Source organism: Aethalodelphis obliquidens, unplaced genomic scaffold, assembly GCF_003676395.1.
Source record: "Aethalodelphis obliquidens isolate GAN/ISIS:26980383/991018 unplaced genomic scaffold, ASM367639v1 scaffold82, whole genome shotgun sequence".
Classification (NCBI taxonomy): Eukaryota; Metazoa; Chordata; class Mammalia; order Artiodactyla; family Delphinidae; genus Aethalodelphis; species Aethalodelphis obliquidens.
This window is the reverse complement of record NW_020838026.1, coordinates 7,394,874-7,406,998: the sequence shown is the minus strand read 5'-3', so window position 1 is coordinate 7,406,998 and position 12,125 is coordinate 7,394,874. Positions and strand designations below refer to the sequence as shown.

Here is a 12,125-nt window from a genome sequence, read left to right as displayed (position 1 = left end):
CTTTCATTCCTCAGTTCATTTACAGATCAAAGAGAATATTTTTCAGTTAATTTTTTATTAGGAAGAAATCCAAATACCCTGAACAGAATATCAGCTAGTTTACAGTTACAAGCTTAGCCACTTTCCTACGTTCCCACTGGTCCATCATTCTCTTGTTCTTAAGGGATTACTGAGATTGATCCAGGGAAGGTACTTGCAGGAACTTTCCTAAAGTAGATGACAGTTCTTTCAAAATCAATAAATACTTGTGTTAGTGCTTGAGACAGAAAGAAGGAAATAATCACCTGTAATCCTATCTCCCAGAGATTATTTCTGCCATTCAGAGACCTCCAACACATGATTAGGAGCAGGTTTTTGAACTGTGTTTTGATCTTTAAGTTTGAAATAGGACTGTCTAAAAGTATGTTTGAGTTTTGAAGGGCTGTAATGAAACTTCTGAGTAGGTATCTCATGGGTCTGAAACACAGGAGAGATCTGAGCTGAAGATACAAATTTGGGAGTCATTAGCATTTAGTTGGCCTCGTTGGAGGCCAAACCATCGGAGTAAGTGGGGTAGGGAGAGTAGGGAGTAGGTAAAGTGGTTAAACTGGAGAGCCTCAGATGGTGCCATGAAGACAGTCCACATTCAGGGAATGGGCAGAGGAAGAAGGGTTGGGAGGAAGGCCAGGAAAACACAGTGTCCAGGGGAGATGAGAATGGAATTAAGTGTCAGATGCTTCCAAGAGGTAAAGGAAAATAAGTCTCAACTATTTCATTGAATTTTGCCATATTGGTAAGTATATGTTTACAGTTCCGTTGCCCCTAAAAGATGGAGACTTTTCAGGGGTTTGGCCCTTAAGGGTATGACGTTAGTCATCTTTGGTGAGACAGTATTGAGTTGTGTCTCTACAACGTGGGCTCTGGCATCAGCATCCTGTATCTACTGTGTAATAAATAGCCATGTGACCGCTAGCGAGTTACTTAATGTCTCTGTGCCTCCGTTATCTGTGATATCTGTGACATGTGATGGTGATGGTGTCTGCTTCATAGAGGAGTGAACGTTGTAAAGTGCAGAAAAGTGCCTGGCTCACTGTAAACACTACATGGTGTTTGTTGGAGGTGAACTGGATGCGGTAATAGTATCACTTTTAGCCCAATGCCTGGCATTTAACAGGTATTTTAACATGAAAATTCAACAGCTTGTGACTGCAAAGCAGTGGATTTGCTGTGGCTAGTACAGTTCCAGTCATTTTAAACTCTACCAGCATATACAGAATATAATCATGCCAGGCCAGAGGAAGAACTCAGGGGACTGAGAATTCGCTGCATGTAGCTTTTAAACTGTGTAAAACTCAGATAGGAACTTGAACCCACATGCCGAGACTTGAACCCAGCCTAAATCCTGATTGGGACTGAACCCAGCCAAAACCCACAGTCTTCCAACTGAGATCACACACCTGCTTTCAGGACTTACTGAAGTTCAGGTTCTTGATGTCTCATTGCAGAAAGAATTCAGTAAGAGACAAAGTGATAGGTAAGAAGTGGATTTATTTAGAGAGAAACACACTCCACAGACAGAGTGTGGGCCATCTCAGAAGGTGAGAAAGGCACCAGGGTATGGGGCTGTCAGTTTTTATAGGGGTGGGTGATTTCATAGGCTAATGAGGGGGAGGAGTATTCCAGCTATTTAGGGAAGGGGCGGGGATTTCCAGGAATGGGGCCAGCGCCCACTTTTTGATCCTTGTGGATCCTTGGAACTGTCATGGCGCCTGTGGGTGTGTCATTTAGCTTGCTGATGTGTTACAGTGAGTGTATACTGAGGCTCAAGGTGTAGTGGAAGTTGACTTGTCTGCCATCTTGGACCCATTTGGTTCTAATGAGTTTATGTCATGTCCTCAGGCTATGTTATTCTTTCAAAGGCTGTGCCTGCCCCTTTCCCTCCTGTTTCACTGGCAGAGTATAGCGCTCTAAGCAAAGACTGTGTGAGCCGGGAAGGTGTGTGATGTGTTCTGTGTGGGTGAGGCTGAGGGCTGGAAGGGATGTTGTCAAGAGGACTGGAGAGGCCGGGCCAGGTCTTGCAGGCAGGATGAGGAGTTTTGTATTATTAAACCCAGAGAAGCCTTTGAGTGATTTTAAACCATGACTTGATCCAATTTGTGTTTTGAAATCCCTTTTGCTGCTACAAAAGACTTTCTTCCTCTCTAGTTGTAAAACACTTAGGATAGATTTAATATATTAAATAAAAGAAACTGGTTTCTTAGCCCTAAATACTAAGGTCTTTGAGTTGTTTGCCAGAAAGAGTTCCTGCGTTAAGAATCTACATCAGTTTACATCTTAGATATCAGAAACTTGAGTTATAAAAATAAAATGATTTACGTCTAAAATTTTTCATTTAGTGTCAGAGGGATAGTCTTAAAACTTTTAAGTCTGAAATCCTTCTTCTGCCTGCTGGAATCAGGTTACCTTCGCTCCCTGTTGTGACTGTTGGTGTATCTGAAAAGTGACAGCCTGAATGTTGATTTTCTGTGCACGCAATTTTCACAGGAATTTGTCTTTTCCCATTTGTTCCATTTTAAAAAGAAATGGCCTTTTATGGTCCTAGTTGCATTAAAAGCAGTCACAGGGTGTTTCTTTTAATTAGAAATGCATTCTCTGTTGCACAATAAATTGCTTTCTTGTAATTCTGATCATTGCAGTGGCTTCTCTTGTTGCGGAGCATGGGCTGTAGGTGCAAGGGCTTCAGTAGTTGTGGCTCGCGGGCTCTAGAGTTCAGGCTCAGTAGTTGTGGCGCACGGGCTTAGTTGCTCTGCGGCATGTGGGATCTTCCCGGACCGGGGCATGAACCCGTGTCCCCTGCATCGGCGGGTGGGCTCTCAACCACTGCACCACCAGGGAAGTCCCCATGGAAAATATTTTTATTAAATATTTTTAAAGTCTCCTTCCTTAGCAACATGTGTCATTGTTTTCAGGATATACTGTCTCAGATACAAGCTTCTCAGAAGCTTCACAGGAGGGAAAGCAGTGACAAAGAAGGAATTTATTAGTTATCATTCTTTGCATGGTAAAATCATCAACTTCCATCACCAACTTCTAATTCAAAGCAGATTTTAATTTGGATGTTCCATTACTCCTTCTTGAAACACTTTTGTTCCCTGTACATGCTGTGTTACTTTGGTTTTATAATTGAAAATAAATGATATAAACAACATCTCAGCTCTTGAGCCTGGAATACCAGTGTAGTTTATTTTGGGACTTGAGTTGAAAGGCTTTCTGGAATTTGTGATTATACGTCTCAATCCTTAAAGTCTTTCCAGAAACCCTATATCTTATGAGTTCATTCTCACATTTTTCATTGATAGGTCATTGTTTGCTGGTGAAATACCAAGAATAAGTGGTAGCAATCTGGCATTTTATCAGTGACTGTATTAAAGCAAATTTTCAGGAGATGAGTGTGATACAGATCTTATCTAACAGAAGGTAGAGGGTGTCAGGCACATACAATTTAGGGATAAAAGTAGGAGCAAACTAGGTTAACCAGAGGTAGAGGAAAGACTTCAAGACTGGGGTACACAGAGGGATCACATCCTGGCACATCTAGATACAGTTCTTATATATCAGTTCCATTTCTTTGTATGAATGAGAAGGAAGAAAATGGAAATTTTGTTTTATACAAAACAAATAGGATAGGCTGCAATCTACATTATAGAACTGAATTCATCAACTGCGTTAGTAACCTATTTTAGTTAATTTGTTACATTGTCAACAAGCTTGTCCGGTGCTCTTTTGTAGTACCTTACACTGGCTATCTTTTTCTTCTTTCCTCTCCCATAGTTGCTAAAAAAACAGATGTGTTGAAATTAGTCCAAAAGCCACAATCAGAGGGGCTTGGTTTCTTCCAAGTTGGGGGATGACTGTCTTTTCCCTTAAAAAACAAAGTTAACCCTTTTCTATGTTTATGATAGAGAAATAAACCAGTCTCTATTTCAGTCACTGTTTTATTTTATTATTATTTTTAATGGAACAGGGGAAAGCTTGCTATAAATACAACTGATCTTTTAAAACAAGGAATGTACCATCTTTGCAAGCTAGTCATTTGTAGATCTTTTATTTCCAGGCAAAAATGCCATCATTAGAACTTTTCTCTCCTTTTTATTCCATCCACCCATATCTGAAAGTGTATTATTCTGTGTTCCTTCTGGCATGTCAGTGGTTTGTTTGGGCTGAAGACCACACACTGGAAGCACGGGGAGACCCCCGGATCAGCGTTAGGAGAGCGGCTGGGAGACCCCACTCTCATCCCTCCATGAAGAAAGCAGCTAGATTTTGCCATCTTCGCCAGCACCAAGATGTTGTGAAAGGAGGAGCTGGAATTCTTTCATGCTTTCAAATCTACAACTGCTAGTTTATACAATCTTAATTTCATGCATATAACCAATCCTTTTTCTCTTATCTTTTCCGTGTTTCTTAATGGATTTTTCCTAGAACACTTGCCTTGATTTTTCCCTTTTTCACCCACCAGATATAAGCATTCTATTTCTTGCCAAGCTGACAGATTTCAAAGTAGAAGTATCCTATCTGATATGAAGACTTAGGCCTTAAAAAGTTTGTTAATGAGGTTACTTGTCTTGGCATTTACCGAACGTCTAACTTTTATTTTGCTGAACTCTGTTGGCCTTAAAGGATTTCTCAGTGGCTTATTAGCAGTAATTGGAGTAATGAAGACACTGGCACAGGTAATTGCCTTTGTTTTCTTGTGGCAGAAAAGCTTTTTCCACCTCTGCTAAGTCCCACTAAAATGAAAACTCAAATAGTGATCACATAAAGAAATTAATGTGTGAACTAGTTGCTGCATATTAGGAATTCTGTGCAAGATTTTTGCAATTAGCTTAGAACCTCTTTAGCAGTACCTGCAGATTGTTTAGAGTAAACAATGGGGTAAAATAGATTTTTCTTTTCCTGAAATAACACTCTAAAAGGAATAAGATACGGTTTATGCTTAGATGTCACTGAGGTATACATGTAAGATTGTATCATATGAGCCATCTTTTAGACTGAAGAAAAGATGTTATCCTGTTAGAAAACAGAATGAATGTATGGTCAGATTTAATGTGGGCATATTGAATTACTTCTCACTCAGTTCCTAAGAGGGCCGAGAACATTCCAGTAACAACTTGTCAAGAGTTGTCGGCCATATTTAATTCTCTTATATTATGTAGATGGAATGGACCTTCATAACAGTTGGCTCTGTAACGAAAAAAATTAAAAAGCTTAGTATTCAGGTGTTGACACTAAGAATTGACCATCTGTCAGAAAAGAGAATCCAGCAGAATGACCTTGCATACTTTCCAGGAGAAAATGATAGGACCGATCTAGGGCTCTGGTAGGTTGTTGGTGGTGGGAGGTACGTGACAAATAGTGCTTATCACCGGAAAAAAATGGCTTCATTCAGCTCCTGAATTTAGCCAGCTGCCGTGATTGCATCAACAAAGCACCTAATCATGTAGCCGCTACGAAGCATCACAATTATTTCAAGTAAATCTGCTTTCTAGAATGTGGGAGCTCCGTTCTTTGATAGTTTTGGACTGTAAATTAAAAACGGCGGGTAAAAAAGCTGAGAAGCTAATACTTGGAGAATGTTTTTAGGTTGTAATAGTGCGATTAAGAGCATGAACTTGGAAGGCAGACCGCCTTGGTTTGAATTATGGTACCCAGCTTTTCTGTGCCTCAGTTTTCTCATCACTAAAATGGGGCAGTAATAGTACTTCATAAGGTTATGGGGATAACATGAGTTAATATTTGTAAATAGTGCTTGGCACGTGGTAAGCGCTATATAAGAGTTAAAACTCTGGTTTAGTAGCTGAATTAAACATTGGATTATGAAGATGTCCATCTTCAAAACTTAATGAACATTAAATTAACTTTTCTCTATGTTTTACTTTCAGCTTTCTCAAGACACAGTGTTTTCTACATGAGTGTAGTTTGTCCAGATTGCAGATGGGTTTATAGAGCCATATTTAAAGAAAGAGCATAATGAACACTTTTCATTGTGTTCTTTTAAAAAACATCCCCAAACTGCTGGGTTGTCACATATGTGGTAGAAATTCCCACTCCTGCCACGACTTCTCCAGTCTAGAGCATAGGTAGACTTCAGAGAAATAAAAACCTCATGGAAATATTTTAATGGCAGTTAACTCCTAACTGTTGGTATTGGCAACTGGGAAGCTGTGAGACTGTAATAAGTGATGTGTACATGTAAAAGAAGGGAGTGTGGCATGTGGTGTGCATCCTTTATTTAGCAAAACGTTGGATTGTGGGGAAATTGTTTGCATTTCTTTTAGGTATTCCCTGTTTGTCTCATCATAAGAATCCCCTGAAGATTGTGGAGATTCTCGTTCAGTAATTTAGGAGTAGAGCCTGGGAACATATACTATCTTTTAAATTAACTAATAGACTTTATCTTTAAGAACATATACTTTTAACAAGCATCTCAGATGATTATGAAGGTAGGGCAAGGTTTGTCTGTCTTCTCTTGAGCCCCAGCTTTCTCACCAACAGAACCAAAGATATGACTGGAAAGATGGTCTACTTCCTCACTCACTGTTAGGATTTTGTAATCCCTATTTTCCAAGTGATTATGATACCAAAGAATTCCAGTATGTGTGATGGAATATGAGTTGAGGAAATTAGCCTTCTCTTTACCAGAAAAACTAATTCAGCAAACTTTTAAAAATGTCTTAAGAAAGAAAAAAGCTTTCTGATAAAACAGCAAGCTTCAAGTAATTATTAGTAGTTTGGTTTCTAAGTACTGACAATGTAAGGTAATAAAACATCCAGGGACTTCCCTGGTGGTGCAGTGGTTAAGAATCTGCCTGCCAATGCAGGGGACACGGGTTTGAGTCCTGGTCCAGGAAGATCCCACCCACCGCGGAGCAACTAAGCCCGTGCGCCACAGATACTGAGCCTGTGCTCTAGAGCCCGTGAGCCACAATTACTGAGCCCACGTGCCACAACTACGGAAGCCCGCACACCTAGAGCCCGTGCTCCGCAACAGGAGAAGCCACCGCAATGAGAAGTATGCGCGCGGCAATGAAGAGTAGCCCCCGCTCACCACAACTAGAGAAAGCCCACGCGCAGCAACGAAGACCTAACACAGCCAACAATAAATAAATAAATATAAATTTTTTTAAAAAGTCCAAAACTCTGGTAATATGTATTGTCTTCTGGTTATTGGGGGGGGACAATATTTAATGTATTGCTATTTTAGAATTAACAGTCCTTATATTTAGCAAGTTTAGTAAACTTTTGAGCAGTTAAAACTTCTCTTTATTGGTCTTATTCTAATCCACAATAATTCTTTCACTTTGTCTAGTTATCACCTGAATATAATTGCTTGGTAATACCTTTCCCATTCTTCATAGTGTCTCAGAACCCAGTCTTTGTTTAGCTAGAGAGTCATGCCTCACTGCCCGTGAGGACACAGTTGTCCAGCAACAAGGGATGTTCAACAATCAGCAAATTAGTATTGATTATTCTATTCTTGAGCCAGTGATTTCTTTAGGTGAAAGTAAAGGATAATTGGGGGCATTTAGCACACTTACCCGTGGGTTAATTTTAAATCTTTTTTTTTTTTTTTGATTTATTTTTGGCTGCTTTGGGTCTTTGTTGCTGTGCCCAGGCTTTCTCTAGTTGCGGAGAGTGGGATCTCCTCTTTGCTGCGGTATGTGAACTTCTCATTGCGGTGGCTTCTCTTGTTGCGGAGCACGGGCTCTAGGTGCAGGGGCTTCAGTAGTTGTGGCATGCAGGCTCAGTAGTTGTGGTGCACGGGCTTAGTTGCTCCGCGGCATGTGGCATCTTCCTGGGCCAGGATCGAACCCCTGTCCCCTGCATTGGCAGGCGGATTCTTAACCGCTGTGCCACCAGGGAAATCCTCGTGGGTTATTTTTATCCTCAAAGTCTTCCCCAAGCCTGTCTCATGGGAGAATAGCAGGTATTTCTTAGGCTCCACAAAGTGATGGCCAACAATTGACATGAGTTGATGTTGGTTTTGTTTGGTTTTGGAGGGGGAGGGGAAGCCTTCAGAACTTATATATATCTGTATACTTTGGATAACAATATAGAGCTCCAAAGTCATAATTTTGAGGTTACTTTCCTTTGAATGAATTTAATTCCTTAAATTTGGGACACATTAATTAATGAATTTCCGTTAAGCCGGTTATACCTCTAGAACACTTTTTAGGATGTACAGCTTATTAAAACTGTTTAATGCATGTGCTATTTTGAATGATATACTTTACACATCTAATTGTGGTCCGTGGTGTTTAATCTCTTTTAGAAACTGGATGGCTTCTACAGGGAGCCAGGCCTCGGCTATAGACCAGATTTGGGAGCTCTTGAGTGATGGCGCACCTCCCACCAAAAAGCCCAGGTAAACAAGGGAAGGGGATCCGAGGAACAGAGGAAATCACCACTGATGGTAGATAATGAAAAATAATGAACTTACCCTACATCCCAGTTGGCATCACTAATTAATATTGGCCTTCATATAAAAATTGTTTTTATTTTGCATTTAATTTGTTTTTTATCAAGGTCAGAAATGTATATAATTTTAAAAGACAGTTCTTTAAGGCTCATAGTGCCTCACCTCCTCCTCCGAGGTAATCACTTTCAACTTTGTCTGTTTCTTCTAATATTTACATCCAGATTTTTAATACCGCATGTGTACTGCTGTTTCTTAGTTTTGGGTTTTACCTGTTTCTAATTATGGAAGGTAAGGATTAGGCTTGCTGTCCTGAATCCTCCCCTCATCCATCCCCAGCTGCCCTCCCCAAACACACCATAGACTCTCCTCACAGCCTCCTAGTGTGTTTTATATCACAATTTTTGGTTTAATATTTACATTGTATGACTGTATAAATAGTATTCATAGCTGAGCCTAATGTGTTATTATGTTTCTTTCCTTGTCCATTTTTTCCTCCAGGTTATTAAAGATTGTCTCTTTTTTTTTTTTTTTGCTTTGTTTTCTTTGAACCTATCAATTTAAATTCAAACTCTGTGATAGAGCGTAAATCTCCTAATCTGCTGACACACGTCAGTAATGTGCAAGTTTAAAGCTGCTCCGTGGGTCCTTCCCTCTGGGCAGTTGTGCTCCAGGCCTGCCACATTGCTGCTGTCTGCCGTTTTCCTTTCCTGTCACCCTGGGAATTCCTTTCACATCTCTCCTGTATTGGACCCTCTGTTTCCTGGATCTTATGTCTTCCTTTTTGGTGTACTCCTTCATTTTGCTGAAAAACATCTCGTTAGCTTCCTTAGTAAGGATTCAGAGGAGAAAAGTTTTGGGAGACATTTGAGAATGTCTGTATCGTACTCTTACATTGATGATTTGGCTGAGTGTAGAACTTCAGATACGGACTCATTTTCCTTACCGTTAATGAAATCATTGCCCATTCTCTGCTAACATCTTAAGTGTTCCTGCCACAATAGCCACTCTCTTCTAATTCCTAGTCCTTTGTATTATATGACTTCTTTTTCTTTTCTCATTAGAAACTTGTAAGTATGGTTATTTTATTCTCAGTAATCTGAAATTTCACAATGATACATCTTCACATGAATCTGGATATCAGGTAACTCTTTCAAGCAGGCTACTAATAATTTCACTTTGGAGGAATTGTCCTGTGTTACTGATTTGATAATTTCCTTTACGGTTCTTTCTGTATTCTGTCTTTGTAGAATTCTTGGTATTCAGATGTTGGGCCTTTTGGATAAGTCTCTAATTTTCTTACAGCTTTCTATCACTTTTGTTTTTATCATTCTACTTTCTCAGAGATTTTCTCAGTTGTATCTCCCAACCTTATGAATTTTTTATTTCTGTCTTTTTTGTATAGAAATAAGAAATCTTTTCGTTTGCCCAGTTTTTTTTATAGCATCCTGTTCTGTTGCACAGGTGCCATTTTAAAAAAAAATCTATGTCAGGATGTCACTGTTTCCTTTTCAGTTTTTCTCCCCTTTCCCAGATGGTCTCTTATTTCCCCCAAGTTCCTTTCTATCTGCTGGTTTGTTTGGGTATAACTCTCATGCTGGGGATTTTGTTCAAAGGTAAGGTGACCCTTATTTTTCTGCTCATATTTAAGAGAAAACACTGAAAAGCCAATGGAGACTCTGTGTGTGACGAGGGGCATGGTGGCTGGTGGGCCTCCCTGTGGGTAACAAGCATGGGCCAGGTTCCACAGCTTGCCGGACTCTGTGGGTCTTTTCTCTCATGCTGGCCATTTTCCCCAAAGGGAACTCCTCCCACCTCCTGACCCCAAGAGGTTGAGGTGCAGGCATAAGGTTGACTGCCAACGTCTGGGAGTCTTCCTTTAGGAGAGGGGGCAGGGGAGAGTCTCATATTTCTTATACAGAATGTACACAGTCCCCCTCCCCAAGCTGTGCACGGTGTTCTCAGATACAGAACCCTCTGGTGGAAGCTCTCTGGAGGACAGGCCTCCTGTCCTAGAGTTCTGACCACTTCTGACACAGCCTTGCAGCGAATTGACCCTCCACCTTCAGCTGTGCCTGAACATTTCCAAGCTTCTGCAGAGGGGATCAGCTCTTACTTGACCGCTTCTAAAATCTATTGACCTCTTTTGTCTACTTTTCCTATTTTTGTCATCTTTTCCTATTCTGCTATTTATGAATGTATGCCTTCTTAAAAAATTACTACTATTTAGTGTTTTAGGAAGAACCAGAGGTGAAACATAACTGTTAAATTTTTCCCTTTTAACTGGAAGTCTTAAATTTGGAAAAATCACATCTCAGAGCTATAATGTATGAGGTAAAGAATTCCAGCACATTCAAATGGAAAACAAAAATCCCTGTTCTCCTCAATCCCCAGAGTTAACCACTATTTACAGTTCTTATGAATACTTCTAGAAATTTTTTTTTCTTTTCCGTTATGGTTTATTAAAGGATATTGAATATAGTTCCCTGTGCTGTGCAATAGGACTTGTTTATTCATACTGTGTGCAGTAGTTTGCATCTGCTAGTCCCTCCCTTCTAGAAATTTTTAAGTATATGTTTGTGTGTGCTTCACTTTCTTGATCCCCTTGAACTGAAATGGCATTTTTCACTGTTTGCTTCTAATGTCTATTATCAGTCTTCCCCAGCAGACTAAGCTTTTGCGGCCAGGGACTCCATGTGTATGGTGCTTTATGAGTTTTTCATGGAATTGGGAATAGGGAAGGCAGTTCTAGAGGTGGTTTCTTCAAAACCAGCTTTCTCAAGGCTAAAAGTACCTTTCCCTTCTTGCATTATGCCAACATGCAAATCCTTTTTCTGTTCATTGTATTATGTGAGCAAAAGGTCGAGAAGGGCAGTTTCTTAGGAAAACACATGCCATCAGCATGTGTTTAAATTAAAGTGCATAAACATATTTCAAACAGATTTTAATATAGTTTCAGGATGAAGGGGGCGTGGAGAAACAAAACACAAAAATTTGTACCAAAACACAAAAATTATCTCAAACAGAAGTCAGGACAGAACTCAGTGTTTATCACGGGAAGAAAGGAATGTTTTCCACCTTCCGTCATATCCGTTGAATAGTTGTTTCTTTATTTAGGTATGTAAGGCTTTTGTGTTTTCAGAATTTTGTTGGCCACTTTTTTTTTTTTTTTCCTGCTTGAGGATATCTAAAACAAAGCCGAAGGCAAATGTGTTCCCATATTTGACTATCTCATACTCAGCTTTAGTCATGTTCATTTTCGTCTTTGTGTTCACAAACTTTGGGCTTACGTTTTTTTTATTGGCTTTTCTTTCATCTCCTGTTTTGCATTTCTCAACAATAGAAATTTCACATGTGGGGGGTTTCTTTTCTTTCTGGAATCCAAATCAAATCAGACATGTTTTTTGAAATTTATGTTTGTTTAAAATATAGTTTAGTTTTCAAAACTCAACTGGGTGATAGTTGGACCTTTTCCTGATATTGGGTTTTCTTAGGTTGAGAAGATCGGTCTTACGATGGCTCTTTAGGATTTCCACAGTAGGGTTATTACTTTCTCAACACGTACTGGCACTACCGTGCTCACACTACTTTGGAAAGGCATCAAGCCTGTGCTTGTCATCTTTGCGGCTGTAGGAGTTAGAGCTGAAAACCGTGGCTTTGGACTGTCTTT

General features: G+C 39.9%; 1 protein-coding gene across 3 annotated transcripts in view; it reads left to right on the top strand.

The window, feature by feature from the left end:
• Positions 1–12,125, top strand: part of SIRAL1 (SIR2 antiphage like 1) — a 41,776-nt gene that overhangs the window by 9,388 nt on the left and 20,263 nt on the right. For all 3 annotated transcript variants that reach the window (XM_027093029.1, XM_027093028.1, XM_027093027.1), the window contains exon 2: positions 8,312–8,404. In XM_027093029.1, coding sequence (XP_026948830.1) covers positions 8,319–8,404 — 86 coding nt within the window. In that variant the 5' untranslated portion in view covers positions 8,312–8,318. The remainder of the gene's footprint in view (positions 1–8,311; positions 8,405–12,125) is intronic.